Below are 18,553 nucleotides of genomic sequence, written 5' to 3' on the forward strand. Positions count from 1 at the left end.
CTTAGTCCTGCTAGATTTTGTTTTTGTTTTTTTTTTTTTTTAATTTTTATAAGTTAATATTTAATTTCTAATGCCTCAAAATTTATTTTTTGATTTAAAACTAAAACCTATGGGTGGAAGGTTAACCCTTTAAAGACGGTATCATTTAAAAGAGATTTTATCATCCTAAATTTAGTGTTAATACCTCAAATTTGAATTTTCCTTTAATATCTTTCTTTTCCAATTAAAAAATAAAAATAAAAATAAAAAAAAGGTCATGTCTAACGCTTGAGGCAGCCGAAAATCTCAACTCGTAAATAAATGCACTTATCTAAAATTAGTTTTCCCGTTTTGTCTTTAATTTTTATTAGAAAGTGGAAAAATACATCACATAAATTAAATTAAAATTCAAGGGAAAAATTCATATACCCCTCAAACTATCATCCAATTAATAATGTATTCCCAACTTTCAATTGTGACAATGTTCTTCCAAACTACAAAAAATTGTCAATGTTCCCCCAATGACGAAACTATCCTTAGTAAAATAAAAACAAAAAATACTAAAACTTTTTAAAAAAAAACCTAAAACTAAAAAAGAAAAAAGAAAAAAAAAATCCAAAGGGTAGCAAATTTAAAATTAAAAAATTAAAAATTAAAAATTAAAAAAAAAAAATCCTTTGTATAAGAAAAAAAAAATTAAAAAATTTAGAATTTTTTTTTAAATAATCGTTTTAAAAAAAAAATCGTTTTAAAAAAAAAAAAAAAATTTATAGGGGTATTTTTGTCTTATTGAAAAATATATAAAGACATTTTTATTGTTTTGATAGCCTTGGGGGAGGGGACATTGATAATGTTTTAATAGTTTGGAGGGAACATTGCCAATTAGGTGGTAGTTTGAGGGAGGTACATGGACTTTATCCTAAAATTAATATAAAAATAAAAGGTCATTTTTGAAAAAAATGTGAACAATTATCGGGAAGACTTGAACCTTTAATCTCATTAATCACCCCAAATTTATTACAGGTGAAGATATATATTAAGATAAAAATCTTTAATAAAATTTTGCCAAACCCATGTAACCTAATTGCCACTTTTAAAAACCTGGATAGCAATTTAAAAAATTTGCGAAAAAATGATATTTAACCCTAAAATTAAAAAAATTAAAAATAAAAATAAAAAGTAAAAAAATAAATGTATTTACATTTTATGGGATACCTTATTCCTGTTGGCTGTTGCCTGCTTTAATACTGCTACTTCAAAGAATCCGCTCTTATCAAGAAGTACAAAGGATTGCAATGATGTACACGAGAAGTATACATGAGAAACACTCGATTAAGAACACGAAGAAAAGAACACATATCAAGAGACACATACCAGAGGAACACCCAATTAACTATGATTCTACTTCATTGACAAAAGGTTACATAGGTCAAAGTCATTGCATCTTTATGCTGCCTCTTTATTCTAAAAGCAAAAGAGTCAAATAGATGTTGCAACATATGGGGGGGCACCAGTGCTTGCTATTTAATGTATTCATCTTCCAAAATATTTGATGACAGAACCATTGCAGAAGCCCCAAAAGTCAAAATCCTCCCCCCTAAACCACAAGTTGTTATGGGAGGAAAGAGGAAAGAAGAGAAGCAGGAGCACTTAACACCTCTTTCCTCTTTCCTCCCATAACAACAATCTTAGCCACTTACATCTTTAGGAATATCTGAGGCAATAGAAATACCTCTCATCTTGATCACATTCCATAAACATACCACTTTATCAAGCCTAACAAAATACAAAAGGTACTGCAGGAGAAAAAATGATAAAACAAAACATGAGATTCCTTTTGTTAGGGTGGCTTTCCAAATAAGAAGCCATAACATTGATCCTTACAACAATTCATAAATTTAAAGTACTGTGAACTTAAAAAAAGGTCTGAGCTCTAAATGTTCATCTTGTGGACTTTAAATGTGGCCAACTCTCACCACGTTCATCTTCATCCAGGTTTACCCATTGAAGGGGTTGCTTTCCTTCCTCATTAAAAGATTCCCTAACGTTGTTTCAACATGTGATATGTGGTTTTCAATGGCATCAATAAACTGTCTATGCCTAGCTGTTGTATTGTCATGGCCATGATGTCCATAGCTCAACCTGACAGCCCTCACGAGCTCTTCCAACTGATTCAACATTAAGATTTCAATAATGCAAAATTAGAGGCAAAAACCAAAACAAGTTTTCTAAATGTCGCTTGATTGGTGAGAAAATGTCAAATAAGAAACCAGATGAGTGTTTTGAATCCCATATATGACGAATTGACGATGATTGAAACCCATGAAAGCATAAATCCGACTTTAAAAAATAAAATATTCAACATTGGCTTAGGCTGAAGTAAACCTTTATTTTTCAGAAACCATACAAATAGAAAACAGAAGATTTAAAGTTGTACTTTGTCCACTTACTCAACTAACAAAAAGTAAAGATCAGTTGGGGATTCTGATAATAATATCCAAAGTGTATTGAAGAGGAGGGGAAAAGGAGCAATGCAGAAATTAGAGAAAAAGAAAACTAATGTACCTGCCATTTGGCTACCTAGAGCAGTTTGCAACCCACTGCAGAGTTCATCCAAATCCTTTGGTGATAGAGTTTCTCTCCTCTCTCTTACCCATCTCCAGTATGCCGATTCCATTCCGCAGAAACAAAGCGGACGAAATAAACTCCAACTGTAGAACTGAAACCACATAAATCAAACAAGGATTCCAACTGCAATAAATTCAGCTGGAATGGTTAGGCTCCTCTTGATCCTTGGGAAAGTAAGGCCGGCCAATAGTACTACAAAACCCCCTTCAATTATTAGTTATCCAGTGCATGAAGATTACCTTATACGGTTGAATATTCCAGAACTTCTTGATAAATCAAAACAGCTTGCAATAGTTTTCCTTTCCAGGTTTTGAGTAAAACATGAAAGATTTGATACTAAGTAGTACAGATTACTTTTTTCAACCCTACAAATTTCCAATGGGACATTAAGCTAATAATCAACCATTTGTCCCATCCCAAAGAAATGCCCCTTTCTAAAGCATACTAGATTACAACAACTACCCAAATGCAAAATTGATGAGAACCAACTAGAACAGGAAAATTATAGTTACACAGACAACTTTGCCATTCAAGAAATGCAACAAGGAAACTCATCAATTCCAAGCACTTCTAGTCCAATAGAAAATAGACCATGCTGTATCATCAACACCAAAAAGGAGAAATAAATGGAACATATATAACCTAAGACCATCCCAACTAACATTTTTTTTAAATAATTGAGATATCATTAAAAGTGTAAAGCGTCCCCAAGTACATAGGGTGTATACAAGAGAAATTATTTAGTTTGTATGAAGAAAAAAAACAAGAAAATCATGATAACTAATCACCAAATAAGAAACAAAAGCAACTATCCAAAGATATAAGGCATTGAAAAATAAAAATTTAATCTCCTTCAAAGTTCTCTTACGGTCCTTAAAACTTCTGTCATTCATTTTCCTCTATAGACACCACAAGCATGAAGGCACCATCTTTCATACAGCAATACTCTGAGTGCTGCCGAAAATCCACCAACAAGCATACAGGTCCTTATTTGTATTTTCATTCAGATTTTAATAAGAAATTCCCTAAGGTTGAGTTTTCTCTTATTTTACCTTAATTTCTTGATTGGTTATTAGTTTTGGGAAGAGTTGTGAGTACTGTGTTGTTTGGCTTTGCAATATTCCACCACACCTTGCTCTGCATCACTGACTAAGCCCTTATGAAAGTTTCTTCTACATTCTTTGGAATAAGAAATTCGGAAGAATGGAAAATAGTTTCACTTTGTTTGTCAGGTTGGAAACATTAACGAGAAAGGGATAAGGAAAAAGAAAGAGAATATGTACAGTTTGATTACCTCTTCTTGACACATTGCATTGATGAACTTCAATGAATACATGGTATACATGTTGGAACATTAAATTGGACAATACAAGAGAAATGGGTTGTAAAAAGAAATCCCTCAAAGTACTACTATGCACAACAACAGCAACAGTGTACATCATCATTATAAGGCATGTCAGATTCTTGATACCCTGGAGTTCTAATCTCTTCAATTGATGATTGTTGATAGTTGTACCAAATTGCCACCAAGATGCTGAGGAGAAGATTTACAGAACTCAACACTGCCAGTGTCCAATAGTACTTATCCAAGCGACTTTTATTTAGTGTGTCCTGAAACCAACTCGGTTTTCCTCCCCTTTCACTGACCTTGCCCACCACATAAACAGAAAGCACACTACCCACAAATCCTGCTCCAAAAACACCCCGGGTGCAAAATAGCAAGCAAGAGCTCATAGAGGCAGGAATGTTACCAATGAAGAAACAAGCAATGCCGTAACCAGAGATTTCATCTCGATCACCAAGAAGATAACCAGAGATTCCATCAAGGACACCAAGAAGGAGATACTGTGGAACAAGCCAAAACATGCTCATTGGGATCTTCCCCTTAGGTTCGTTAAGTAACCCATGGCTTTTGATGATGTCTATCCTCCTTGTCTCCACTTTTGCAGCTGTGATACAACATAGTATAGAAAATAACATGGCTGCTATCATTCCAATAAGAGCTGCATATTTTCCTGATAACATTTTAACCACTTTGACATAGAATTTAGCAGACATTGATTTGGTAATGTCATGGAAGATTAGTAGAATAGGAAGAGGGACCATCAATCTTCCAACCTTGCGATTCATATTATTTGCTTGTTCTAAAAAATAAGTGGCTCCTATGGAACTCACAACCCCACACATAATGAAAGTCGACCACATGGGTATCATGCGTATAAAAATTTTTGTTTCCTCTACTTCTGTCACCTTGCAAAGTTTCCATTTATTTTGTACTTGTTGCTCTGGAGTTTGGGTTGGGACTATCATGGCAGCCTTGTCAAGGCACCTGCATAAAAAAATTATGTTTCAGAAAACATTTTAGGCTATTCGTGTACAGCTTGATAATAAATTTTTTAGGTCAAAACCAACTGTTGAGTAGATTTTGTCCTGCAAAGTACTAGAAATGAGTAAATTGCAAAAAAAAAAAAAAAAAAAAAATTATTCATGAAATAAATTGTTAAAATAGTTATTAAAATAAATCATGAACATAGGCAAGGTCATTCTGTTAAATCGCTAATTATCCTAAAAGCTTAAGCTTAAAGAAATGAATGAATTTTATCATTTAATTAATATTTTACACTCACATATTAGAATATATGATTGTAATCAAATCATATATTCTAATATCCCCCTCAGGTGTGGGCTCAATACGTTAAATATTTAACTGAAATGAAGAATAAATTGTGAACTTAGCGTTCGAACTTGAGACTTTTGATCTGATACCATGTTTAAATTACCAATTATCCTAAAGCTTGAGAGAGAAAGAGAGAGAGAGAGAGAGAAAACCTGAGACTCGGGGTTTGAGGCAGGGAGTTGAGACTAACTTGATGATTTGCATGGCTTGGGGTCTGAGGAACAGAGTCAGGATTAACTTGATGATTTCCATAGAGCTGATGATTAGCATCCCACTGAGAGAACATCTTGGAAGCAGAAGCTACAAAAACTCTAAAAACAGTTGTGAGAGGACTCCCTTGCGGTTCAACATTTGTGTACGAAGGTGAACCACTTATAAACAGAAAAGTTGCAAGTGTTGTGCATATTGCTGGTATTCCAAATCGGACAGACCACGGCTTTATAAATGGAAGCGCAATTCCTCCAACAATTGGGAGAAGAATCACAGCAAAGAAGCCAGGCAATTCTCTCACTAGATCAACTGGACCATTTGCTGTTTGGTCAAGCTCTTCTTGTTGGTTGCCGAAAGACTCTAAGGATGTCATATGACCAGATATCCCAAAAGCTATGAGGGCTAATGCTGTGTAGAAGAGAGCCTTTTGGGTATCACCAATGCAATCATCACAGTTGCCTGCAAATCTAGAAAGGACTGGTGGTGTTGACATTGCCAATAAGCTCATCCCCTGTTGTCATACCAAATTATTAGTACATCTTCTGGTAGAAGTCCAATGACTCTATCAAAACCTGTATGATGCAAAGGAATGAATTAGGCAACATTTTTAGACTAATTACACTGTCATAAGTGTTAAAGTAATTGTTAAGTGATTATATTTACATTTTCCTATTAACTTAAGCTTATGGAAAAAGTGATGATTTAACATAGTATCAAAGCCAAAAGTCCTAAGATCAAACTTTGACTCCGTTAATTCACCCCCATTTAAATTAAATATTCCACGTGTTGGGCCTTACATATTAAAATGGAGTTTGAGACCACACATGAGGGGGAGTGTTAAAGTAATGGTTAAGTGATTAAATTTACCTTTTGCTATCAGCTTAAACTTATAAGAAAAGTGGTGATTTAATAATAAGAGCATCGAACACTGATAAACATATGAGACCTATTTGACACAAGTGACTTTATTGCAATGGACAGAAAATTATACAAACCACAATTTTACAAACCACTCCAGTTTTAACCAATTAGATAAAAAAAAACTGCAATCTGCAGCTTACAAACCAAACTCTTTCTAAACGTCCTATACGCAAACTACAGCAATGTGCAGCTTACACCATATACTATGTTCTCCCTATACTCTACAATACTCAAACATACAAATCAATAAGAAGCTGCTACAAACTAACCTATATACCAAGCATTTTATCAGGTATCCCCCATTAGCAACATAGCTTCCCATTTAATCTGCATAGCAACTCTCTCCTCTGATATGATCTGATCACTATGTTTTATATAATTCCTATGTTTCCAAAAGTTATAGACATCAGCAGTCCAGCCCAATTTGCATAACACTACTTTCATATTTCTACACTTCAACTTCCTCGAACCCCAATTCATAATGTCTTCCCAACTCATCTACATATCTTCAACAAGACAAGCACTCAAAATTTCTTTCCAAATCCTTTTGCTAAAACCACATTGAAAAAACAAGTGGTCTCTCCCTTCTATACAACTTCTGCAGAAAACACTTAGCATCCCCACTTTAACATTCTTTTCCCTGTTACCAAACTGTCTGGCATAGTCAACCAAAAAACAAAAGCCTATCTTGGTATAGCCTTAGGAAACCATGCAGCTATGATCATGGAGTGATATTATTTAGAATTTTAGATGATGTTTCTCCTTGATTATCCATTCTTCTTTGCCGCGCCTATATCACTATGGGATATGAAGCAAGAATATAACTAAAGCAATTTAAGCAAAAATGTGGCACTTTAGGTAGTTTAGTAAAAATATGCAAAAATGAGGGAAATTCTGGAAACTTACAAAGCAGCAAGCAAGACTGGAGAGCAAGAGCATGCGATAGTGGCCTAGGAAAGCTTCCACAAGGAAGGACATGCCTACAGGCATTATGAATTGTAAACCTACAAACACATTTACAATTGCAGCAGCACGGATGATGTCAAGCTTCCATACATTTGTTAAGTATGTCATCATCACCCACGTGGCGTACCCTGCTAGTATGTCAGCCCATACCAGAACTGCAATCGAAGAGCAAGAAACAAAAACTATCAAACAAAGAAACAAAAACTATCAAGTAATTCAATGCAAAGGACTCGGATGATCCAAATAATTCAACACTCAAAATGAGATCTCAAGCATGTGATTTCTCTAGAACCCAATAACTAGATGTGCTAATTCAAAAACCTGCTACTCTGACTTTCGCCACCATGTTCACCAGTTATCTCAACTTTCTGCAGTACAAAGACACAAAAATTCGTTGGAAGAAGCATATGAAAGTACTAAGAACGACCCCAAGTAACTTGCAAAGGAGAAATTCAAATTCAAAAGCACTGATGCAGTGATGCATGCTATATATGCAAGAAACAATGAAGTTTAAAAACGATGCTTAGCTCCAAATGGTTAGCTTAAGGATCTCTTGAAAGACTATGATAAGAGAAGTTCAGATCAAAATTATACCCAAATAAGGAAAAGTAGGAATCATTACACAAAAATGAGAGGTTTCTTGAAGAGAGGTAGAGAAAAATGAAATATAGAAGTCATAGAAGATGTTGCCTGGAAAGACAAGTGCAGGCGTAGGTTCAGTTGAATTAGCAGTAAGAGGGAAATTTCTGGGAGAGAGAGAGAGAGAGAGAGAGAGAGCTTTGCCCTCAACCTCTCTAGTCCATTTATTTTTACTGGCTAACAGCTCCATTGGTTGACTGAGACTCAACGACTCCGGCTATCTATACTCTTTTTTTTTCTTTTTTCTTTTTTTTTTTTTTTTTTTTTTTTTGAAATGCACAACTTTTAAAAGACTAATTCTGTTGGGTAGATTTTTATACGACTGTTACATAATTGGATTATGTAATAGTAAAACAATCAAGTGTTATTAAGAGTTGAATTTTATTGTCATATTCAACTAAATAAAATTACTCTTAGTAGACTTATATGTATACTGTCATGCAAATAGATAACGCGACAATAAAAAATAGACCTTGGATTAGTAATTGAATTTTTTTTTTTTTCCTTACAACTGTAGATTTAATTGCTGATTTTTATTGTAACGTCATTAAGTTGTTTAGGAATCTACTAAATAGCATTACTCTTTAAAAAATAGTGATAAATGCACTTACCATATACAAGTTTCCCCATTTTGTCTTGAGTAATTCTATTTAGTATCTTCATGTACAACTATCACACAACTGAATGACGCAACAGTAAAAATCAGTCATTGAATCAGTACTTATTTTTCTTTTGTTTATAAGTGCCGATCCAATTACTAATTAAAAAATAGGGATAAGAGAAAGGGCAAGAATGGCCCATCCGGGCTCCCTAATTTCAAACCGAAGAAACAACAGTAATCATTAATCCTAAGTGCTTACACCTTAACATGATAATTGTCATGCCAGCTTTTCACTATAAAAATTTTTAATCCCATTTACTTACTTTCTTTTTGCAACTCCTACATTGGGGGGTAAGCACTTAAAATTGTAAAAAAAAAAATAGAGTTAATGCAGCATTACTCATTTAATTTTGCAGCTATCATTTATCAAGATGCTTTTCTTTTTAATCTTTTCAAATTTACTAAAAACAAATTATCTGTTCCCTTGTATTCTATTTTCGTTTGTTTCTATCTTTTCATTCCTCTCACTTTTTCTGTCATTCATGGAAACAAATCCTAGTTAGCACATACCTGTCGCTTTATCATATTTTAAGGACCAATACATTTGCCATTGTTCCCATGGCTCTTCCATCACCACACCCCCGTGTTTGGTACACTGAATTAGTGATTGAAGAATAATAATGGGTATTACTAAAATCACAATAAGTTATGTTAAAAAAGAAAAAACACACAATATAAATTACAATAAAATAATCATTAATTTTTTTTTATTTTTTGGTGTTGACAACTCACCCAAAGTGGACACAGAAGAGATTCGAAGGTAATCACACTACCCTCGATACTTCTGGTTGGGGTGGCTAAGCACCCTCAAGTAATTGAATAGTCAAACAAAACTATGGAATACCTATCCTACTCTTGGACCTATTCTTGTCGTTCAAACGACCCCTAGTATAATTGAAAACCCAAATGTTTAAACCATGATTCTACTTAACTCCTGTAATTCACAAACATGAGATCTTCTGTTATTGAAAATGGGGGGCCAAGCTTAAAAAGCCCTCCACGGACTACATTGCTTTTTAAATGAAACAAACAACGTTTGCACAACGTCTTCCTCCTCTTGTTCTTCCTTTTCTTCTAGTACTCACTTGAGTTTGAAATTTGAATGGCTCAACAAGCAACATTTGCGGTGCCCTTATTATTAACACCCTTCTGACCATTTTTACGTTCTTTTACAACTCTTTTAACTCTCTCAACTCCTCTGTTTCACATGACCTAATACATAGATTAACAGGGGAGTTGTCGTGGTTACTGTTGCCACAAATGGCTTCTTGCCCATTTCTGGGTTGTCTGCTGCTTTTTTGTCAGTGTGGGTTGACGATTTGCGGTTGAAGCACGGTGAGGAGGCTCACGACCAAAATCGAAGTTGTTTTTCTTTGTTTTATCATTATTATTTTGGATCTTTGCATGATTGTGACATCTAACGTTGGGATGATCTAGATAGACATGGCAAGCACAGCTGTTGATATGGCAATTTTAACCAAATTAAATGTACAGGTAACACAATTTTATATGAGGTGAGGTAACGTGGCCACGCGTGTTGGTGGCCGAACAACCGTTAAATTTTTTTGACGTAACACTACCAGATGTAGATAATAAAATTTTGCCAAACCCATGTAGCATAATTCTCACTTATAAAAATCTGGATAGCAAGTTAAGAAAACTTCTAAACCACATGTACTAAAATGGTACTTAACCCTAAAAGAATGAGCCTGTGTAGGCCATGCCTGGCAAAAAGTCATGAGTGGATAATTGAAACAGACCAGATGAAAACATTTACTGCAACTAGATATGAAGATAAGCCCTTCTATGCAAGGCTATAAAAGTTAAAGCCATGGACTTGGGGCCTTAACAAGCAACCATGTTTAGATTTTAGAGCATCGAGTCAAATGGTATTGTTTACACGTTTACACTACCAGATATTCGCTGACAACATGAACGTATTTACATTTTGTGGGATACCCTATTCTTGTTGCCTGTTTTACTTCTGCTACTTTAAAGAGGTGGTTTAGCTGCTTCCAAATGTCATACATGTTGAGGAGATGTCGATTTTGGAATCCCAGGCAATCCTTTTTCAAACTTTCCTTGATTCAGAAACGGCTCCAATTCCTGTGGAAAAATAAAGGGGTATAAATTAGAAGCAACCTTATCTCTATTTCATTCCTGATAAGCAGAAAGAAATGCTGCAACTACGATTCCTTTTTCTTTTTTTTTTTGATAATTTAAAAAGAAAAAAAGAGAAAAGAATCATAGTTGCAATCTTATCAAGAAGTAATCCAATCTAAAAAAAAAGATTCTTTTTTTCTTTCTTTGAAAAGTAATCCAATCTTATCAAGAAACCCAGAAGAACGCAACCTGTGTACATGGAAAGTATACAATAGAAATACTTGAAGAACACATATAAAGAAACACCCAAATAACTATGATTCTATTTATGAAATTTATTTTAGATAGGATTAATGTTCCACACTAGGGGAGGGGAGGAGGGGGGATGGGGGGTGGGGCATCCAAGCTTGCTACTTAATGAATGAATTCATCTTCCAAAATATTTATTATGCATGACGACAGACCCATTACAGAAGCCCCAAAAGTTAAAACCCTCCACCTAAACCACAAGAACGAAGCTGTCTGTGACTGAGAATAATTGAGCAGCTTTAGCAAAACAAGTACGAAATTTGCAGAATTTTACTTCATCTTATGGCATGAACGACATTGGCATGGTGAAGTTATGGCCAGAAATTGAGATAAAAATAAAATTTCCAGTCGATCATGTTCAGTTTTTAAATGTTGTAAAGGATGGCTAGGATTGTTCATATGGGAGGAAAGACGAAAGAAGAGAAGCGGAAGCATGGAAAACCTCATTGTCTCACTGCAATCCTGGCAAAACAAAACAAGTACGAAATTTGCAGAATTTTACTTCATCTTATGGCATGAACGACATTGGCATGGTGAAGTTATGGCCAGAAATTGAGATAAAAATAAAATTTCCAGTCGATCATGTTCAGTCTGTAAAGGTTGTAAAGGATGGCTAGGATTGTTCGTATGGGAGGAAAGACGAAAGAAGAGAAGCGGAAGCATGGAAAACCTCATTGTCTCACTGCAATCCTGGCAAAACATTGATGGTATAGTGGCTTCAACTAAAAAAAAAGTATAAAAGAAGACCTTAATAACACGTTTATCACAGGAACAAAACATACACTGCACAACTATGAACTCCGGATAGCTATGTGATGATACAGATACTTCCACAATAGATCCCCCAAGAATATGATAGTAAGTAAAACAGGAATACATCACATATGTGAGTATATAACAGAGTGAATGGTTGAAACAGTGTATGGGTGAGCCTGTGTATGAACATTTAATTTTAATACTTTAAAACTACGGCCACAAAACATCATATGATGTTTTCCCCTACAATTACACTAGACCAAATGAAAGGTTGTATCCTAGCAACTGAGGTGTCCAATACATCTTAAGGAATTCCAAGAAGTATCAAATATATTTCCAGTAAGTAATCATATTTTCAAGAGTTAAATACATTTAAGATGTATTAGAAGATGGGTGTCAGAGTGTCTGTACAGTACTTGTATTGAACATAGAGATGACAAGGATATGGATATCCGGGATACATGGCTAGTTAGCTACACAACAGTGGTCCATTCATTTATTTAATTTTTCCCCTAAACACATTGTATTAAAAAAAGGGGGGGATTTCTAAGGCAATAGATATACCTCTCATCTTGATCACGTGCCATAAACATACCACTTTATCAAGCCGAGTAAAATACAAAAGGTACTGCAGGAGAAAAAAGATAAAACAAAACATGAGATTCCTTTGTTAGGGTGGCTTTTGAAATAAGAAACCACAACATTGATCCTTACAACAATTCATAGATTTAAAGTCCTGAAAACTTAAAATAGGTTTTACTATCATAAAATGACCAATAATAGAGCATGTTCCTCTATGATTTAATTATAGCTCCTGCCAAGGCACATACAACACTCTATACACTAAACCATTCTCCAAAGCCACATATGACTTGTGTGCATTTGTGTGTGTGTGTGTGTGTGTGTGTGTGTGTGTGTGTGAGAGAGAGAGAGAGAGAGGCACGGTTCTATTCCTATGCTAGAAGTGGCATCTAGTAAACATGCCACATGTAAAAATAATTGCTGCTTCTATATAACGTGATCCAATCCGTTGCTTCTTCTGAAACATATTTTTTTAGCCTGAAACTATTTTAGATAGCAAGCTAAACAGAAAGAATGTTGTAACAATACACACCCACAATTTAATAAAACTGAAGAATTAAGGGGTGCTAATGTCCAGAAGTGGATTATGCAAACTCACCTCTTGACACCTATGAGATCCTAATTGATATGTTCTGAGAACATGAAGGCACAACTGATACCAAAGACTAAAAGATTACCGCCAACGGTTGCAGAAAACTAATTCCTCAACATAAGGATCCTAAGTGCCATCCCATAACCTAAACTATTAATTGTACGAAGTTTGCCATCCCATAACCTAAACTATTAATTGTACGAAGTTAACCTTGACAATAGGCACTTTTGCTTTAAATATATACTGCTTTCTTCTAGGGCTGTAGAGGCTGTGGCAGTTAGCGGTTATTGTCTCTAATTGCACCGCCTTAGGCGGTTAGCAGTTTTGAGTAATTGCCAGTTAGCAGTTATTTATGCCCAAACCGCACCACGGTAACCACCTATCAGGTATGGGCCTTTTCTAGCATCTTTTTTTGACCTATTTTAGATGGTTTTGGGGCCGTTTAGGGCCTGTTTTAGTGTTTTAATATGAAACCATATACCAAAACTATGTCATTTTGCTATATATATATAGACGATTATATATATATATATATAGGCGATTAGCGGTTGTTAACCGCCCCCGCCTACCTTACCACCGCTAACCGCACCACCCTAAGCAGCCAACTTTGTCTTTATTTTCACTTCTCTAAAAAAATGTCAACCTATTTTCAAAACTATTGCCAAATAATTGTCTTCACTGTTCTCTCACAAAAAAATCAAATTTTATTTCACCTTTGTATCACATCAATCACTTCTTATTACTAGTCAAACAAAAAACTCACAACAAAACTCTTTACCAAACACACCCTTAATAACTACCCGTCTGTACAATCCTACTCCCTTCCCAGGTCTAGTGATTATAACTTTGGCTAACTACAAAATAAGAAGGAAAAAAAAACAACCTATTAATTTTATTTACACCAACTACCATGCTAATTCTCATTGGAAGACTAGAAAGTCTGCAAGTACTGGGGCATGATATGAACGTGAATTACTAAACCAAAATTAACAGTAGATCCAAAAATCATTTAAATAAAGTTTTATGGTAAGTTAGAGCATAAAAAATAAGAAAAGAATGATAACATAAAAGTTATCTCAACATGTGCTCTACATACCAATCATCTAAATCAAACAACTGTATCACAACACAAAAAGCAGAGCAACCTAAATGTACATCGAATTATTATTACAAAAGCAACAATTTGTTTGTAAATAAGAAAGTACTTTATTATTCCAAGAGGCTGTTATGCATAATGAGTTAATAACTAGATGAAAACAAAAATTATTTATTGACCTAAACTCCAGTATACACAACTTACTATTTATCAAGGTATCAAAGTTTAAAACCCTACTGCTAACCAGGGACAGACCAAAGGGGGGACTGGGAGGAGCCCTCCTCGCACACAAAAAAATAAAAAAAGCCTTTTAACATATTTAGGGTATTTTTTTTAACTTTATTATGATGGCCCCCGTTCAAGAACATTTCAATGCAGTCTGGCCCCACTAGAGTAAAATTTCTAGTTCAGTGTCTGTTGCTAAGTGGCCACTCTTAGGTCTTATACCAATAGTTGACTGGCAGGTGTATGACGAGCACATACACATGCCTACAATTAGGCTCAAAGATCCTGGAAACCTAGTCAAAGGGGGAGAAGAAAAAAAGATCTCCTATCTGTTGCATGAGATTTTAATATCCGATTTGATTTTTGCATTTTCAGTATGATATAACGTAGGGGGAAATTGGAGCATGCAGTGAATAAAATTTCATACACATACAAACAATTGCATTCTTAATGAGTATACCATACTAAACTCCTTCATAATTGAGAATGCTTAGACTTCAAGCAAATCAAGTGCTTACCAATCAAAAAAATAGTTAGCATCAAAGCGAGTGTAACTTGAACAGAACAACGGAACGGCAAGTGTAGTGGACTTTGCAATTGTCTTTGGAAGCCACCCACCCGACCAAAGAGCTGCAGTAGATTGAACTTACGAATTTTCATGAAATTTGGCCATTCAAAATCATGTTTAACCATTACCACATATAGATCAAGATACAAAATAAATATGCACTTGTTCTGACTGCATGCAGAACAAAAATAAGGGATAAGATATGATAATCCATGAATTTTTTTTTTCTTTCTCTTTTAATGCTTTCTCATAAAAACTAAATACTATTTTTCTTTCTACACATCTTATATGCTACATTTTAAAATAAGATAAAATGAGGTTTCCTTTTTCAAATAAAATTGAACTGACCTGATTGAACAAATTAACCACTCCCTGGACCTGAAGAAACTCCCCATGCCTTTGCTTCCGGAAGATAGGTTTCAATCCTTTTTCTTTAGGTGTGTCCTCAACGCTCAGCATTAGTTTAGTTATAGGTTCATCTTCATCAGGTATTATGATCTTCAATTCACTAAAATTTGGAGAACTCCACGTTCTTCTTGTATTATTAGTTATTCTATCTGCTTGACAAATTACATCATCCATCCGTCCATGAATTTCATTTGATTCTATCGTTATGACATGATTTCCATCCTTCTTGACACAACTAACATCTTTAAGACCTTCCATATCATTAGAAAAATCTGTGTCACAGGCAGCACTGTACTTGAGGTCTGCATCTTTTCTCTGAGCATGATTCTCCAACAGAGAGCTTTTCATGGAAGGTCTGAGCTCTAAATATTCATCTTTTGCACTTTGCGAGCTCTGGGAGGTGCCAGAGAGAAATGTGGCTAACTCATCACGTTCATCTTCATCCAAGTTTACCCAGTGAAGGGGTTGCTTTCCTTCCGCATTAAAAGATTCCCTTAACGCTGTTTCAACACGTGATATTTGGTTTTCAATGGCATCAATAAATTGTCTATGCCTAGCCGTTGTATTGTCATTGCCACGATGTCCATAGCTCAACCTGACAGCCCTCGCAAACTCTTCCAACTGATTCAAAATTAGGATTTCAATAATGCAAAATTAGAGGCAAAAATCAAAACAGGGTTTCTAAATGCAGCTTGATTGGTGAGAAATTGTGAAACAAGAAAACAGATGAGTGTTTTGAATGTCATATATGACGAATTGACGATGATTGAAACCCATGAAAGCATAAATCCGACTTTAGAAAATAAAAGATTCAACATTGGCTTAAGCAGAAGTATACCCTTATTTTTCAAAAACCATACAAATAGAAAACAGAAGATTTAAAGTTGTATTTTGGTGTTCTTCTTTTTATCTTTAAAGGGGTGTGTGTCTTTCTATACTTATTGTGTACCAGGGTTGCGCCCCTATGTACTTTTTAATGAAATACTTATTTATCGAAAAAAAAAAAGAAGTTGTATTTTGTCCACTTACTCAACTAACAAAAAGAAAAGATTAGTTGGGGATTCTGATAATAATATCAAAGTGAATTAAAGAGGAGCGGAAAAGGAGCAATGCAGAAATTAGAGAAAAAGAAAACTAATGTACCTGCCATTTTGCAGTACCTAAAGCAGTTTGCAACTCCGTACATAGTTCATCCAAATCCTTTGGTGATAGAGTTTCTCTCCTCTCTCTTACCCATCTCCTGTACGCTGATTCCATTCTGCAGAAACAAAGCAGAGGAAATAAACTTTCATTGTACAACTGAAACCATATAAATCAAACAAGCATTCCAACTGCAATAAATTCCGCTGAAAGGGTTAGGCTCCTCTTGATCCTTGGGAAAGAAAGTAAGGCCAATAGTACTACAAAACCCCCTTCAATTATTAGTTATCCAGTGCATGAAGATTACCTTGTACGGTTGAATATTCCAGAACTTCTTGATAGATCGAAACAGCTTGCAATAGTTTTCCTCTCCAGATTTTGAGTAAAAAATGAAAGATTCGATACTAAGTTGTACTGATTTTATTTTTTCAACTGTACAAATTTCCAATGGGACAATAAGCTAATAATCAACCATTTATTCCATCCCAAAGAAATGCCCCGTTCTAAAGCATACTAGATTACAACAACTACCCAAATGGCAAATTGAAGAGAACCAACTAGAACAGGAAAATAATTGTACGGAGACAACTTTGCCATTCGAGAAATGCAACAAGGAAACTCATCAATTCCAAGAACTTCTAGCCAGTCGAAAATAGAACATGCCGAATCATCAACACCAAAAAGGATAAATAAATGGAGCATATGTAACCTGAGACCATCCCAACTAACTTATAGAGAAACAACACCACAATCAAGGAAAAAACAGTAACAGATTATGCAATTTCTGAAGCACAGTTAAAGCAAAACCAATAAAAAGATATTAAGCCTTGCAATATAATCCACAGTCGCATCACCAAACCCCACAAAATGAAAAAATTAACACAAATTCCTTGAACACTTACAGCGAAGGTCGGTACCCTACATCACCAAAACCTCCAAAATGAAAAACTAGAACACATATACCCTCATACGCACACCACCAAAACCCACGAATTGTAGAACTCCACACAAAAAATACTAAAGTTGCAGACCCACATGACTAAAAGCCATAAAAACGAGAAATAGAGAAACATACGCATCAGCAGACTCCTGAACCTCCTCGGCCGCAGAAAAGAAGGTGTCCTTCTGCCATAGATCAAAGCTGTTTGCAACTATCATCTTCAACGCCGCCAACAACAGCAAAAATTTATAGCAACAAAGCGAAAAGACTTTCAGGAATTCCAAAGACGCATGTACAGTTCTCAAACGGATTAGATTGGACTTGCTTCTCAGCGCTTTCTTGATCTCTCTCTCTCTCTCTTCTCTTCTCTTCTCCGCTAAGGCGAAGCAAAGAAGGTGGAGAGAGAAAGAAAGCTCAGAGAGCGAGAGCGAGCGAGAGAGAAAGACGTATAAGCTATTCTTTTTTCCCTTTTTTATTTATTTATTTTTCATTTCCCGGATGGTATGTAAAATAGGAGCTTAATCCGCTGCTGCCGCACCTACATGAGTCTTGCGCTTAAAAGTTTGCCACGCACTCTCAACGAAGGTGTGCGTTGAGTAGTGTACGCACGGGAAGCATTTGATTGGGTGTAAATTGTGTGCACTTTTCTGGCTTTCACAGCGGATATAAGACAGAGTAAAATTGACGTGGGTCGGCGGTTGGAGGGTGGGGTGGGGATGGCCAAGCTGGTGGGCTGCCCACTTACACGGTGTATGTTTCTGATTGCCAAGCAATTATTTAATCCCACTAATAATAGTCCGTGATGACTCACCCATCATTAAGAAAATAAATATGTTGAAATCTGATTAAAAAAATAAAAATATATATATCTTTGAGAAAGAGAATATGTTCGGTGTAACGATAATAAAAATATTCCACTTACAAATAAAATAAAATAAAATAAAATATTCCACTAAAAATAAAAATATTAAACTCCCATGAATCTTTGATTTTATTTGGCCTAATAATACAAAGATGGTGAAGAAGACAAGACTAATTGACTGTGGAAGGAGGCACGTAAACATCGTCTACAGTCCTACTCACTACCTCACTTAACTACCGCTTCTGACTACCATTCCAAATCAATTAGTTTGTGATTAAAAAAAAAAAAAAA

General features: G+C 35.1%; 2 protein-coding genes across 8 annotated transcripts; both read right to left on the minus strand.

Moving 5' to 3' along the window:
* Positions 1-1,359: 1,359 nt before the first annotated feature.
* Positions 1,360-8,175, minus strand: LOC132189323 (protein NRT1/ PTR FAMILY 5.5). Of its 6 annotated transcripts, none has more exons than XM_059604008.2 (7): positions 8,004-8,175; positions 7,703-7,749; positions 7,322-7,536; positions 5,437-6,005; positions 3,902-4,936; positions 2,545-3,786; positions 1,360-2,147 (listed from the first exon to the last, which is right to left on the minus strand). In XM_059604008.2, the coding sequence occupies exons 2-5, from the start codon at positions 7,725-7,727 to the stop codon at positions 4,018-4,020; spliced, it is 1,728 nt and encodes a 575-aa protein (XP_059459991.2). In that variant the 5' UTR covers positions 7,728-7,749; positions 8,004-8,175; the 3' UTR covers positions 1,360-2,147; positions 2,545-3,786; positions 3,902-4,017. The 6 variants fall into 6 exon arrangements, with proteins under 6 accessions (XP_059459991.2, XP_059459994.2, XP_059459989.2 ...); XM_059604011.2 differs by having other exon boundaries at positions 2,545-2,698; positions 2,847-4,936; XM_059604006.2 differs by having other exon boundaries at positions 2,545-4,936.
* A 2,295-nt stretch (positions 8,176-10,470) lies between these two features.
* On the minus strand, positions 10,471-17,856 carry LOC132189297 (uncharacterized). 2 transcript variants are annotated; one of them, XM_088510510.1, is made up of 6 exons: positions 17,536-17,856; positions 16,464-16,578; positions 15,261-15,941; positions 14,863-14,974; positions 12,414-12,477; positions 10,471-10,787 (listed from the first exon to the last, which is right to left on the minus strand). In XM_088510510.1, the coding sequence occupies exons 1-5, from the start codon at positions 17,616-17,618 to the stop codon at positions 12,452-12,454; spliced, it is 1,017 nt and encodes a 338-aa protein (XP_088366636.1). In that variant the 5' UTR covers positions 17,619-17,856; the 3' UTR covers positions 10,471-10,787; positions 12,414-12,451. The 2 variants fall into 2 exon arrangements, with proteins under 2 accessions (XP_088366636.1, XP_059459951.2); XM_059603968.2 differs by lacking the exon at positions 14,863-14,974.
* Positions 17,857-18,553: the final 697 nt, after the last annotated feature.

Source organism: Corylus avellana, chromosome 9 (genome assembly GCF_965113065.1).
Source record: "Corylus avellana chromosome 9, dhCorAvel1.hap1.2, whole genome shotgun sequence".
NCBI classification, from domain to species: Eukaryota; Viridiplantae; Streptophyta; class Magnoliopsida; order Fagales; family Betulaceae; genus Corylus; species Corylus avellana.

Coding starts and splice junctions, on each gene's coding strand:
- LOC132189323 (XM_059604008.2), bottom strand. CDS start 7,727: ATGGTGGCGAAAGTCAGAGTAGCAG. Junction 7,537..7,702: donor GGCGAAAGTCAGAGTAGCAG/GTTTTTGAATTA, acceptor CTTCGATTGCAG/TTCTGGTATGGGCTGACATA. Junction 6,006..7,321: donor CCAGTCTTGCTTGCTGCTTT/GTAAGTTTCCAG, acceptor GTATGACAACAG/GGGATGAGCTTATTGGCAAT.
- LOC132189297 (XM_088510510.1), bottom strand. CDS start 17,618: ATGATAGTTGCAAACAGCTTTGATCTATGGCAGAAGGACACCTTCTTT. Junction 14,975..15,260: donor TGGTTAATTTGTTCAATCAG/GTCAGTTCAATT, acceptor AATCTACTGCAG/CTCTTTGGTCGGGTGGGTGG. Junction 12,478..14,862: donor GCTAACTATTTTTTTGATTG/GTAAGCACTTGA, acceptor TTTCTCCTGCAG/TACCTTTTGTATTTTACTCG.